The sequence below is a fragment of the Globicephala melas genome, chromosome 20 (assembly GCF_963455315.2).
Source record: "Globicephala melas chromosome 20, mGloMel1.2, whole genome shotgun sequence".
In the NCBI taxonomy this organism is placed as follows: Eukaryota; Metazoa; Chordata; class Mammalia; order Artiodactyla; family Delphinidae; genus Globicephala; species Globicephala melas.
This window is the reverse complement of record NC_083333.1, coordinates 35,487,887-35,501,190: the sequence shown is the minus strand read 5'-3', so window position 1 is coordinate 35,501,190 and position 13,304 is coordinate 35,487,887. Positions and strand designations below refer to the sequence as shown.

Here is a 13,304-nt window from a genome sequence, read left to right as displayed (position 1 = left end):
GTCTTTTAATTTTATTTTTAGAAAGACTTTTGGTAACTAGGTGTCTCAGGGGCTGGGTTGGGGCACAAGGTGTAAGGACCCCCCTGCCCTTAGTGGATAGCTGGAGCTTGGAGGACATTACCCCCGTCATCTGGATAATTTTCCAGATGTTTTTCTTGGGAAGCTGCTTTGGTCCTTAGAAGCAGTCAGAGTTGGGGCAGCTTCTTTTGGCTCTGGGTGAGTGTCACGAAGGTCAGTTGAGGATATCTTGGAAGAAAAGGGCCTTATAGGGCACAAAACTCACTCTAGGTTTATATGTAGTACATATTTTTTACTAAAATGTCACCTTAAAAACACCTACAAATAAAATTCTTTTTCTGTGGCTAGTCAGGCCCCATTTGAGACAGGCTTCTGCAGCCTAGTCCATGGTGGTAGGGGGATGTGCAGCAAAGCGCTTCCCAAACATCTGCAGGTTAGGGGAGGGGTCTGATTCTAAGTGAGAGTTGATGCTCAGGTTTCCCAGCCAGGTTCGTGTCCAGTCCTGAGACATGAAGCAGCAGCCTGCCAGATCCAGAGTCCCTACAGCTGAGGGGGGGAGAGAGGGTCCTGGAAACAGGACTGCTCTGGGTCTGAAGTGTTGCTAAATTTAAAAAACAAAAACCTGACAACAGCTTTTAAATTGTCTTCTCCTATTTCATTGTATTTTTTTTAACTTGCCATAATGGTAGGAAAATCTTTTGCTGAAATGATTTTGACGATTTTTGTTCTATCTTGTTTATAAAAGGAAAAGAAATACACATACATCAAATTTTGTGACTTTGTGAAGGTTTCTTTAAGATGTGCATTCCTTTCTGCTTGCTCTAGTAAATGTTTTACTACTGGGACCTGTGGATTGCTTGTCATTTCTACTTCACCATGAGTCGGGACATATTAAATATGATTTAGAACAGTGCACATGGTGTGAACACCCAGGTGTTTTTTGAGTTATCAAGTTACCAGGAACTAAACTGTTGTCAGACATCTATCAATCAATCAATCATCCTGGTTTTATTCAGATGATAATGGGGGAAGACTTGAAAGGCCCACTTGCCCAAGAATAGACTACAGTGAATGCCACTGAACTTCGCCTTAGGATCTAAAAATGGTGTGACTTCTCGCCCAGCACCACAGAAGGGTTGTGGGCTCTGACAGCACCGACAAGACATTTTAGCGGGGCTTTAACGGGAGCCCTTTCTTCCAGCCAGGAAGATGTCCCCCTCACTGCCCAGGGCCACCACGAGTTCAGGTACCTCAAATCTGTCTCTTCAGATGACTGCCGTGCAGGCAAGGGTGGGTAGGGCTGGTACGAAGGAGGCCAGAAGCCGCACCGAATCGCTCTTCGTCCTTACAGTCAGTCCCTCAGAGGTTCTGGTGGTTCCGCTCACTTCCGCTTGTGCTTTTTCTTCTGCTCCTTCCGTTGCTGTGCTCTTTGGTCCTTCTTCATTCTCGAGTCCACCACCTTGAAGTGACCTCTGACCCCAGCTGGCCGGCCCACTTTGCGGCCCACACCTTTTTTGGCTACAACATAGGTGACTTGGCGTTTCTCCTTTCCAAGCCCAGCTTTCTTATAGAGACTGTAAATGGAAGACACAGGTTAGAGACTTTCCACCACTCCTTCACCCCCGTGTACCTTTGTGGGTGACCCCCCTGCCCCTCACCTTCGAAGCTGTGCCGCTTTCTCCCGTTCTGAGATGTCCACTGTGTTGACCACAGCTTCTGCCTTCTTCTTGGTTTGCTCCAGCTTCTTCAGCATCTGTGGGGGGGGTGGGGGAACCTCGGTCAGGTTGACCTCTTTTCCTACCCCTGCCCCACCCACCCAGAATCTCAGGCAGCCCCACTGCTTACCCTCCGTTTCTTCCTGGCCTTGGCCTCAGCCACTTTCTTGATGGGACGTGCATTGATTTCCCGCCAGCGTTTCCGGTAATGCTCCACCTCTTTCTTATCAATAGGCAGTTGTCGTATCCTGTGCTGCTTTTCCTCCTGCACAAACCAGTCTGGAAGCTCCCCCTCATCCTCATTAAATGTGTACCTTGGTGGAGAGGACACCAATCTAGGCTTTCAAAGAAATCATTCCTCCCCTCTTCCTCGCCCCACCCCTTCTCGGGACCTTCTGCCCCCTACCGGCTGAAGGAGTCATCTATGAGGTCCCTCTTGGCTTTTTTGGAAGAAGCAATAATAGCACCTAGAGCAAGGCCTTCAGGGTCCAGTATCCGATGTTTCACTAGAGAGGGAAGAAGGAAGGAAGTCAAAGCTCAGTCCCCAACACTGACCCCTCCATGTTGCCTCCCATTCTAGTAGGTGCAGAGCTCTCGCCTGGGTCCTTGATAGGCACGACCTCAAACCCGACATCATCATCATCTGACTTAGGCCCACGGCTTCGCTTCTTCCTGCCGCATGGTTTCCAGCTGTGGGAGGGAGGAGGACCATGCACGCATGTCTCACCGTTAGCCACACCACTCGGGCCCACTCCTACTCACCTCACCCCTGGTTCTTAGTTAAAAATGCTTGGGGAACTTCCAGAAATCTTGCCACCCAGGCTGTACTGCAGACCACTCAAGTTAGAATCATCAGCATTTAAAGTTCTCCATCTGCAGTCAGAGCTGCAAACTCCCAATTACAGAGTACTGGTTACAATCACTGCTTCCTCTTCAGCTCTTCTCCCATCAGCTGCAACCACTCACCTCTCTTCACCTTCACTGCTACTGCTGTCACTGTCAGAACTGTCATCTCTCTCTTCCCCGCCAGGGCCAGTGGCAGCCTCTGTCCCTGAAGGAGCCTCTGCCCTCTCAGGGGCCTCATCCTGGCACGGGGGAGGTTTGTTCTCCATCTTCACACCGGAAGGCGGTGGTGGCAGCTGCTGCCCCTTGTGACGGCTCTCGTACAACAGCTGGGCCTGACGGATCTCCAGGGCCTCGTCAGCATCATCCCCAATCCCGCTGAAGCCATCCTGTGATGGGGAAATCGTCAGGCACCCTTTGCCCAGGGAATGCCAGTCCCTGTCTGTCTTGGCCACCAGCCTCTGCTCACCTTTGAGAACCACAGGCTGGCCTGTTCTTCCTGCAGTAGTGCCTTTTCCTCCAATGGTACCAGCAATGGATTCTCTTCTTCCTCCTCCTCTTTACCATCTTGCACTTCAGCAAACCGTACACTGTACACCCAAGGAAAGTGGGTGGAGGGTCAGTGCCCTGGAGGGCTTGCTGCTGCCCACACTCCAACTGGCAAGCCCTGCCACCAGCTCTGCTTCGGACTTGAGCAGAGGGTGCCCTGCAGACACCTCCCCACACCCCTCCCCCCTCCTTACCACTTTTGGTCCTTTAGACTCTGAGGTTCTCTGACTCCTGCCAGCTCCTCTGGATCCAGGTCACTATCCAGAGATGTATCATCCTCCTCCTCAACATCTGATATGTAGATGTCATCTCTTGGCAGATCAGACAAAAACGTGTCTGCAGCACTCATGTCCCCCTGTGTTACCTCCTCTAACAACTGAGGTTTGACAGAGAAACAGAGATCAAGGGCACTAACAAGGTACATACTGCTTTTTTCCTCCATATTCATCACCTTAGTTTATCCTCAGCAACGCTGGAAAACACACTGTGTCAAGTACATAATATCTTCTTTTACAGACAGGGAAGTGATGGGATTAACCATTTAAAACATCCCACTCTAGGCCAGATCATTCAGCTGTGTCTTCTTCAGTGGTAGCAGAAACAGGTTTATGGAAAAGTACCCCACGGTCTAATTAGTGTCCGATTTTAAAATGTTCTAAAACACTGCTTTTTAAAAAATTACTTTCAGAAGGCACCTTATCACCAGCGAATAACATCTACAACTCTTGTTTCCACTGAATAAAGAAGCCCATGCCGTATACATCTAACAGGAAGCACTGTTTCACTAATAATGTCAACTCCAAGATCTGTTTTCCTCGTGGCAACTATAGCTATTTCTTGAATCACATACCAGGAATTACACCATCTTTTTTTTATTCCTTCCAAAAACGCTAGTAGGTAGGTCTATCATTTTCTTTTACAGATGAGGAAACTGAGGCAGAGAGCACATAAGTGGTAGTCTGCTCCAGGACCACTGTGCTCTACTGCCCCCTCAACAATACGAGCTGGTCACTACCTTCCCACACGAGAGCCACGAAAGCTCATTGTTTGTGATGCTGCTTTTACCAGGAAAAGCAGCCTCCAGTATTCGGCAGAAAGCCCCATCCCGCAGCCGGGTGCGGCAAGGTGCTAACTTGGTCTCAGTCAACTGAAGAACGCTGTGCCCCTCTTGAGGGAGCCCCTCCCTCACACGTGCTCGTAACCCAGGCACCCTGGCTGCATCGCCTATAACCTGAGCTTCCTGCAACGAGGGCCTCTTGGTTCTGATATTCTAGTTCTACAAGGATAAATCTACGCCACACTCACAAATCTTCCTACTTTCATTATTTTAGGGGTGTGTTCTTTCCCGGCCTTTGAGACACAAGGCTCTTGTTTTTTTCCCAATCTCCCCATATCACGTCATTTACGGGTGAAGACAGCAACCATGAGCCATGATCTTTCAGCACACTTACCAAAAAGACATCCGACGCCCCAACTCCAAATACCCAAACAGATCCTCCTGTCCCCTCAGTGGGCCCCAAACCCCGCCTCACCTGGTGACCCCGGATGGTGCGCAGGGAGAACATGCCAGTCTCCCCCTCGTCTGCGATGGAAACCCCGGGAAGATCCATCTTCAGCTCCACACGTTCCCGCTGCTTCCTCTGCTCACGCAGCAGCTTCTTTTTCTTCCTGAGGGTATGGTTTGAGGAATTAAAGCTGCCCAGCTCTGAAGATCCCCATCCGTGCCTTCACCCTCTCTCCCCATCTTCACCCACCGAGGGACTCTGCCTTGCGGTTCCCCAAGCTCCTCCCCAGCTCCCCTCACCTCTTTAACTCCGCCACCTCCTGGGCCTTCATCTCTGCCAGGGTCCGGTCCAGCTCCTCCTCCTCCGAGGGCTGCGGCCCCATCCCAGCTGCGGACTCCTCCTCTTCCCCTTCCTCTTCCTCCCCTGAGCTGAGGCTGACAGAGTAGTTGCAGGAGTCGGTTATTTTCCCAGATGCTTCCCCTCAACACCCAGTCAACAATTGCCCTGGTTTAGCTCCCTCCTCACCTGATGTCCAGTGCCTTTGCTTGTTCTTTCAGTTTCTTGGCCACATACCGCCGAAGCTTCGTTCTCCAGTTCAGTAGGGACCTGCCCCAGAGATACCATTCCTGACCTTGCTGTCTCCCTTTTGTCCTCACCTCCTCGTTTTGGGCCCATACCCCGAATTTCACGTTTGAGCCACAGAAGTCCTAAGGTTCAGGCCCCCACCCCAAACCTCTAACACAGCAGCATCCTGTTCCCAGAGACCCAGCGTCACGTCCTTCAAGGGCTGTCCCCTGCCTTCGGGGCTCACAGCACCTATGCCCACCCCCAGTGCAAACCTGAGCTCCTTACGCCCCAGCACCCTGATATCCTGACAGCACGCCCGGATGTCCTCAGTGGTAGTTGGATGCCGGGCCAACTCTTCATCGTCTAGCGAGATCTGTTCGGGAGGAGGGAAAAGAGTCAGGGGAGGTGTTCAGGCCATGTTTCTGGGGCTCCCTCGTACCCCTCGAGTCTGGGGACTCACTTCACTGGCTTTGGAAAGGAAGTCAACAGGGTTGGCAGCTCGGAGGAAGTCGGTGACTGAAGTTCGGTGATAGAGTGTGAGGTCACCCTCAGCATAGCCTTCAGCCTTAGGAAGGGAAATAATGAATGTTGAGCAGTCCCTTCTGGGGTGTCTGTAGGATTGACCAGGCCCAACCTCCCGAGTCCCAGGACCTGAGGGTGGCCCCCACTCGCCAAACACACCTTTGGCTTCTTCTTAGTCACCAATTCAGTAACAGTCTTGGCCTGAACTTCAACCTCCTTGAAGGCAAATTTGGGGTCAAAGAATTTACTGTCGACCTTGTCAGGAGCCAGGAATCCTAAGGTAATAGGATATATAAGAAAGCGTGCTTTGGTAGGTGGGAGACTAAATCAAGAGAACAAGGGAAGTTATGCCCACCCTGGCAGACGACAAAGATCTCTGCAGATTCATGACGAGAGGCTTGGGGCTTGGTGGCCTGGACACGGCGGAAGAGCTGCTGGAAAATCCATAGTAAGGGCTGATAGTCACGGGAACGGAAAACCTTTGTGATGAAGCAGCCACCACGGCTCAGAAAATCACAAGCCAAACGCAGAGCCATCAGTGTCAAATGGGCTGTGGGGGGGAGACAGTTAGCTGAGGACCTCTGCAGCCTGAGAGGGCATGCCCACCTCCACCCTCAGCTCCATGCCCCCCGATCCCGGCACCTTGTGAGTAAGCATCATGGACCCAGCCAGCCCCGACATTGGGGGCCCCGTCATTGAGCACAACATCAACTTTCCAGGTTTTCAGCTCCTTCCTCAGGGCCTACAGAGGAGAGAAACCACAGCAACAGAAATACAGAAATGGCTACGAATGGAGCCCTTCATTCAGCCAGCTGTTGAGTGCCCACCACGGCCAAATCCTGTGCCATGGACAGGGGATACAACAATAGCAAAAATAACACGTTTGTTTTCATGGACCTTACAGTCTACTAGTGAATTCGCTGGAAAGGATGTCACTGAAATCTCTGCACTTCCTCCAACTCCAAAGACCTCTTTCCTGAATAAATAAAGGCTGGGCGGACACGCAATATTATGGGCCTTGTTATATAAACAACATGCAGGCACTGCTCAAGGCATGGTTAACAGGAAAAACGTGCCTTCAGGGGATCAGGGTGGGAAGAGGAATGAATGTGGATGTCTACATATAAAGGGAACAGGAAAAGAGAGATTCCTATTACCTGCCTACAGCGTTCTGTTGTGATGTCCTCCTGGAGTGTCACCACATTGGGAAGAGGCTTGATTGGAACCAGATCCACTCCTAGAAGGTATTAGGGCAGAGTATTCCAAAAGGTTGTCTCAAGCAGGGAGAAAGGAAATGCAGAACACAGGGTCTCACACTCCCACCCCCTGGAACATCCAGGAGCACCACCTGTCACTCACCCACAATAAGGCTGGATACAGGCATAAACTTGGTGGCTACCTGCAGCCTATAAAAGAGAAGTAAAGATTAAAACACCCTGGACTGTCCCTTCCCCTCCCTCAGCAATGTGATCTCTCATCCCCGGTGTTAGGGGTCCCTGCTAAGTGCAGTGGAAACGAGACAGGCTGGGACCTCGGACCCTTTGCTGCAATACTTGCACCTGGACAAAACAACTCGAGCAACAGAATACAAAGAAACTATAAGGGACTAAACATTGCATGCATACCCAGTTGGGGTGAATTATGGACAAGAAGACAAAAATTATGGACACACACAAAAAAGACACCAACCCACTGTCACTTCTGAAGAGTTGGGAGCAAAAACAGGGTGTAGGCAGCAGGGCACTGCACATGCCCCCCAGCACTCAGCTCCACCAAAGGGGTGGGCAAACCGCCTAAGGCGCCCCTCAGGCCGGACCCCCGGACACACCCCCACCTTCACGCTATATAAGGAACCAGCCAGCCCCCTCCTTGGGGAGCTGGCTAGCAAGGGAACCTGCTACTTGTTTTCGCTCCTCCCTGCTGCAGCAGGGGCCCCAAGAAAACCTTGCCTGAATTTCTTGTCTGGCCTCTAGTCCATTTCTATTGATTGGGGAAAACCAAGAACCCTGGTCGGTATCAGCCAATCATATCGTAAGTACACGGTCCAAATCTTTCCCCCTGCAGTTTACGTTCTGGGGAGTAGAGAAATTTGAGGTCGGTATTACTGTTTCCCTCCCACCCCAAATGCAACTCTCAATCATCCAGGGCTGGAATCCAGAACGCGTCCACAAGGAGCGTCAGGTGCCGGGGGTTACACACCATCCACCTGGTGCAGCGCACAGGTCCAGCAAGGCTCGGGCTTTCTGCAGAAATTGAAAGCGGCGATTCAGCTGGATCAGCTTGAAAGCAGAGCGGGAACGGTAACCTGGAGGCGGCGACAAAGTAAGGCCCGTGAAGCGCTTTCCCAGCGGGATTTCTGCGGCCTTACGACCCACCACCCTTTCTACGGAAGAAAAACTCAATATTCGGAAAGGGGGCGAACCGGCCAAGACTGGTGGCACGCCCGCTCGCAGACGGCGCGAACCCTGACTCACCCGTCTCCTTTGCCAAGTGATAGAACTTGTCTCGCCGGCTCTTCCCGACTTTGCCCTTTTTGCCCATGGTGGGAGCGCCACTCAATATGGAGAGAAAGCAGAAATTGGGACGTCTCTTCCCGGAGCACTAGATTCCGCTCTTCGTTTCCCACTCGCCGTCGCACACACACTCGGAGCCTCAGTCCACACTACTCACCACCACCCAGCACCATTTCTATCACCCGTGAAGCGGCACGTGTGGGCAGCAAACGTATTTCCGCTTCCGCTTGCGTCACTCGCGTCCCCGGCTCCAAGTTTTCCGCCATTTTGAGCGTGGCCACAAAAATTTTCTGTCCCCAGGTTTTATAAGTTGGAAGCTGGCACCAGGAGAAATGGTTACTTTAACCAAAACCGAATTTCTGGAGAGTAATATTTAGGAGTTCTGCTAACCCTTTTCAAAGCTCCTGATCTCGCGTACCGCCGCCCCTCCCCTCATGGCCCCTGTTTAAGTTACCGTCTGTCCTCACACCCCGCCCATTGACCCGGAACTGTTCTCTGCCTTGGTTTTTCGGTCCCCAAGCCCCTGCTTCTGCGCCTGCGCGCCAAGGCGGCTCTGATGCCGGCCGCGGAAGAGGGAAGATGGCGCTTGACGGACCAGAGCAGGTATGGCGGCGGTGGTCGGGCGGGGACTGGGGCTGGATGCGAAACAGGTGTGATCCGAGGTGGGCAGCCGGTCGGGGCAAGAGGGTGGGGGGAGTGGGGGTGGGTGGGCCAGTCTAGACTGGGCCCTACCTGGGACCGGATCTGCTGTGTCAGCGCCTCCCCCGGCGGGTCAAGGCAGGGCCGGGAGTGGAAGACCCGGTGGAAGCCGAGTAAGTGAGAGGAGCGGTGGGAGCGGGAACCCATCCTTCCGCGAGTCGAGGGAGTCGGGGGACACGTCCTTCCTGCTGGCTCCTCCTGTAGTAATAACACCTGGGGTTTGTGTAGCGTTCCCGGGTGTGTCGTCTCTTGATCCTTCTGGAAGTCTTAAGAGGTAGGCACCGTTCTCATTCTGTTTTAGTTTAGTCACGAGAAATGGTTCCGAAGAGATGGAGTGAGGGCTTAGAACCCAAATCTTAAATCTCCGAAATCCAAGCTGGAAGTAGCTTTATCCCTTGGATGTTTAACCTGTTGGTAACTAATTACACTGTGTCTTCAGATGGAGCTGGAAGAGGGGAAGGCAGGCAGTGGACTCCGCCAGTATTATCTGTCCAAGATTGAAGAACTCCAGGTGAGAACGGACTCCAAAGGTCCAGAGGGAGCTAGAAGGGGGATGAGGGATTGATGGAACGGATTTCTGCAAATCCATATAATTCCACTGGGGGCGCAGTGGAAGAAGTAACAAGCCAACGGTATAAAGTATATGAAGTTAACAGCCTCTTGTTCCTCTCAAGTCTCATCATTTTGAAGGTAGTATTCACAGTTCATTAAACATCTTTATAAGTCAAATTTTAACGTAAAAGGTACCCCTAGCCAAAAGTCATTCTTCTTAGAAGAAGCCTGAATGAGAGGGTTTCTTATAAAAGAGAAGACATAGGATCAGAAGATGAGATTTATCAGAGGGAGGGTTGGGGCAGAGTGAGGGAAGACAGAATTGAGGAGTCTGGACAATGCTGATTCTGTAGGACTGAATGAAAAGGAACTGGACAACCCAGTGCTCTAGCCTAAACAGGGAGCAGGGACCACAGAAATAAGGAAAATAATGTCAGTTGGATGGAGGAGAGCCACAAGGAAAAATTCTGAACTCCAGGTACATTTGTAGGTATCATATTTGGTTTGTCACTTTTTTTTTAGAAGAGACTATGATATATATATATATTTTAAAATTTATTTTTATTTTTGGCTGTGTTGGGTCTTCGTTGCTGCACGCGGGCTCTCCCTTTGCGGCGAGTGGGGCTACTCTTCGTTACGGTGCGCGGGCTTCTCATTGCGGTGGCTTCTCTTGTTGCGGAGCACGGGCTTCAGTAGTTGTGGCTCGCAGGCCCTAGAGTGCAGGCTCAGTAGTTGTAGCGCACAGGATTAGCTGCTCCGCGGCATGTGGGATCCTCCCAGAGCAGGGCTCGAACCTGTGTCCCCTGCATTGGCAGGCGGATTCTTAACCACTGCGCCACCAAGGAAGTCTGGTTTGTCATTTTTGAAATGCATTACATGTGCTTTCATTTGCTTCTCACGTTAGTCCTGAAAAGAGGCAGGATAGGTGATGCTTGCAGTTTGGTAACAGATCTAGATCTTTAACATAGCTTTCATTGGCTTTACCCAACTGTTAATTGCCAGCAATGGGGCTAGAACTTAGGCTTCTGACTCAGAGGTCTTCCCACTCTACCATGTTACCAGTCTGCAAGAAACTGACTATGTGAGCCAGCTGTTAATTCTTCTCCACTATGGTTTGTTATTCCTGGACCAGTATTAGACAAGCAGCCTTTTTTTCCTGTGGTTGTCCTACACTCCAGAGGGACTCTTGGAGGACAGGATAGGGTCGTTAGAATCATATTGGAGAATCTGAATGGAGAATGCAGGTGCCTTGTGCTCCTTCCTCGTTTAGCTCATATCAGCCTATGAGGGTTTCGGCCAAGATCTTAATTGCCTACTGTTTTCCACCCTTTGCTTCTTGTCCTCCACAGCTGATTGTGAATGATAAGAGCCAAAATCTCCGGAGGCTGCAGGCACAGAGGAATGAGCTTAATGCAAAAGGTGAGGGGGAAGGATGGGAAGGCTGTGTGTGGGCAGTTTGAAGTGAGTCTTTACATTGGTGCCTATTGCTTTTCCCAGTCCAAGATGATGCTCTGTTTACATGCACATCTCTCTCCTCAGCCCCATCGTAATCTCCTTAAAGACCTGAACTTTGACTTTTTTTTTTTGAGGCCTTCCCTTCAAAACTTTACAACGGTGCTTAGTTCATGCATGTTGAATCAAGTCATAGGTGGGGGACACCAAAGAATCTGGGTGGCCATTGTGTCTGTTTCGCATCTAGTTCGCCTGTTGCGGGAAGAGCTACAGCTGCTGCAGGAACAGGGCTCCTATGTGGGGGAAGTAGTCCGGGCCATGGATAAGAAGAAAGTGTTGGTTAAGGTAAAGGCAACATGACCCCAGGGACCAGCCCGTTGCCCACTGCATTCCCATACCTTTGTGTGTAGTGAGGACACTGTTCTCACGTTACTGTAAGACTCATGTGTCTTCCTGGGCGAGGTCGGTGATTTGGTGGCTGTTGGGGAGGAAGGTCACGAGCCGTTGTTTCTCTAGGTACATCCTGAGGGCAAGTTTGTCGTAGACGTAGATAAGAACATCGACATCAATGATGTGAGTGCAGCTGGGGAGGTGGGAGGTGGGGGGTCAGCTCTCACCACACCACTTCCTGAACCTCTCTCTCCTCACCCAGGTGACACCCAATTGCCGGGTGGCCCTCAGAAATGACAGCTACACTCTGCATAAGATCCTGCCCAACAAGGTAGACCCACTGGTGTCACTGATGATGGTGGAAAAGGTGCCAGATTCAACTTACGAGATGATTGGTGGCCTGGACAAGCAGATCAAGGAGATCAAAGAAGTGATTGAGCTGCCCGTTAAGCATCCTGAGCTCTTTGAAGCGCTGGGCATCGCGCAGCCCAAGGTGAGCAGGGCTTCTATGGGAGGACCGTGCTGCTACTGTATATCTCCTGCCCCAGGCTGGATAGACTGGAGCCTGCTTACGCTGGCCCTCCCCATGCCGAGGGGCTGGGGGAGAGATGCTGCCAGGCCACCCAAGTGGTTTGGTTATAAGCTCCAGAAGGGGCCTTGACATTCATTTTTTTATCTCTAGCATCTAATACGGGATCTAGCACAGTGCACACACTCGATAAATGTTCATTGAATGAAACATGGAGGCCAGCTTTTTGCCCTGAGTCCTGTTGTTCTCTAGGGAGTGCTGCTGTACGGACCCCCAGGCACTGGGAAGACACTGTTGGCCCGGGCTGTGGCTCATCATACAGACTGTACTTTCATTCGTGTCTCTGGGTCTGAATTGGTGCAGAAATTCATCGGGGAAGGTAACTGTGGCCAGAAACAAGAAAACTATAAGGCGGCGGGGGCTGGGGGGCCCATCAGCTTAACGCCAGCTTGGCCTCTGTGCAGGGGCAAGAATGGTGAGGGAACTGTTTGTCATGGCCCGAGAACACGCTCCATCTATCATCTTCATGGACGAAATCGACTCCATCGGCTCCTCCCGGCTGGAGGGAGGCTCCGGAGGGGACAGTGAAGTCCAGCGCACGATGCTGGAGCTGCTCAACCAGCTGGATGGCTTCGAGGCCACCAAGAACATCAAGGTGCAGTGGGGTCGGCTGTGGGAGGAGCCACGGGAAGGCCCCGGGTGAGGCTGCAGCCTCAGGAAGGGCTTAGCTGACGCCACCTGCTCTGTCTACTCAGGTCATCATGGCCACTAACAGGATTGACATCCTGGACTCAGCGCTGCTCCGCCCAGGGCGCATTGACAGAAAAATTGAATTCCCACCCCCCAATGAGGAGGTTTGTGATGGGCAGCGCTGGCAGTGGCTCCGGCTGTGAGGGCAGGCCACGGGCTCAGGCTTTTCCTCTCCCATCGCTAGGCCCGGCTGGACATTTTGAAGATCCATTCTCGGAAAATGAACCTGACCCGGGGGATCAACCTGAGAAAAATTGCTGAGCTCATGCCAGGAGCATCAGGGGCTGAAGTGAAGGTAATTGGAGGGCCCAAGGAAATGGGGGCAGCAGCACGAAGCTCCAGGTTCCAGGGCACAGCCCCAGCGCCTGTCTTCCTTTCCCTGCTCAGGGCGTGTGCACTGAAGCCGGCATGTACGCACTGCGGGAGCGGCGAGTCCACGTCACCCAGGAGGACTTCGAGATGGCAGTAGCCAAGGTACAGGCCTCCGTCTTTCCGCCTTTGCTGATGGTGGCTCTGGAGCAGTGGGGATGGGGCACGTGTTCACCCAGTCTCTAACTTAAATGTTCGCTCTGTCTCTCCAGGTCATGCAAAAGGACAGTGAGAAAAACATGTCCATCAAGAAGCTGTGGAAGTGAGGCGGATGTCCTTTGTGTGGGTCCCTCAAATAAAGCTCTGCAGGACAAGACCTTGAGGACTTGAG

The 13,304-nt window shown here is 51.8% G+C and overlaps 2 protein-coding genes across 3 annotated transcripts; one reads left to right on the top strand and one right to left on the bottom strand.

Moving 5' to 3' along the window:
- Nucleotides 1-1,003: 1,003 nt before the first annotated feature.
- On the bottom strand, nucleotides 1,004-8,676 carry FTSJ3 (FtsJ RNA 2'-O-methyltransferase 3). Of its 2 annotated transcripts, none has more exons than XM_030843449.3 (20): nucleotides 8,194-8,676; nucleotides 7,919-8,024; nucleotides 7,079-7,125; nucleotides 6,877-6,956; nucleotides 6,362-6,461; nucleotides 6,075-6,269; nucleotides 5,879-5,994; nucleotides 5,658-5,762; nucleotides 5,470-5,570; nucleotides 5,156-5,236; nucleotides 4,930-5,064; nucleotides 4,658-4,793; nucleotides 3,320-3,501; nucleotides 3,046-3,166; nucleotides 2,700-2,965; nucleotides 2,332-2,423; nucleotides 2,140-2,239; nucleotides 1,864-2,047; nucleotides 1,677-1,771; nucleotides 1,004-1,592 (listed from the first exon to the last, which is right to left on the bottom strand). In XM_030843449.3, exons 1-20 carry the CDS (start codon nucleotides 8,258-8,260, stop codon nucleotides 1,400-1,402), a joined length of 2,502 nt encoding a protein of 833 aa, XP_030699309.1. In that variant the 5' UTR covers nucleotides 8,261-8,676; the 3' UTR covers nucleotides 1,004-1,399. The 2 variants fall into 2 exon arrangements, with proteins under 2 accessions (XP_030699309.1, XP_060146453.1); XM_060290470.1 differs by having other exon boundaries at nucleotides 7,926-8,024; nucleotides 8,194-8,226.
- A 68-nt stretch (nucleotides 8,677-8,744) lies between these two features.
- Nucleotides 8,745-13,289, top strand: PSMC5 (proteasome 26S subunit, ATPase 5). Its single transcript, XM_030843461.3, has 12 exons — nucleotides 8,745-8,835; nucleotides 9,371-9,442; nucleotides 10,833-10,902; nucleotides 11,183-11,280; nucleotides 11,452-11,508; nucleotides 11,588-11,818; nucleotides 12,107-12,233; nucleotides 12,319-12,509; nucleotides 12,610-12,708; nucleotides 12,789-12,899; nucleotides 12,992-13,078; nucleotides 13,186-13,289. The coding sequence occupies exons 1-12, from the start codon at nucleotides 8,812-8,814 to the stop codon at nucleotides 13,237-13,239; spliced, it is 1,221 nt and encodes a 406-aa protein (XP_030699321.1). The 5' UTR covers nucleotides 8,745-8,811; the 3' UTR covers nucleotides 13,240-13,289.
- Nucleotides 13,290-13,304: the final 15 nt, after the last annotated feature.

Coding starts and splice junctions, on each gene's coding strand:
- FTSJ3 (XM_030843449.3), bottom strand. CDS start 8,260: ATGGGCAAAAAGGGCAAAGTCGGGAAGAGCCGGCGAGACAAGTTCTAT. Junction 7,126..7,918: donor TGCGCTGCACCAGGTGGATG/GTGTGTAACCCC, acceptor TCTCTTTTATAG/GCTGCAGGTAGCCACCAAGT. Junction 5,571..5,657: donor TCCTTTCCAAAGCCAGTGAA/GTGAGTCCCCAG, acceptor CCTCCCGAACAG/ATCTCGCTAGACGATGAAGA.
- PSMC5 (XM_030843461.3), top strand. CDS start 8,812: ATGGCGCTTGACGGACCAGAGCAG. Junction 8,836..9,370: donor CGCTTGACGGACCAGAGCAG/GTATGGCGGCGG, acceptor CTGTGTCTTCAG/ATGGAGCTGGAAGAGGGGAA. Junction 11,509..11,587: donor AGAACATCGACATCAATGAT/GTGAGTGCAGCT, acceptor CTCCTCACCCAG/GTGACACCCAATTGCCGGGT.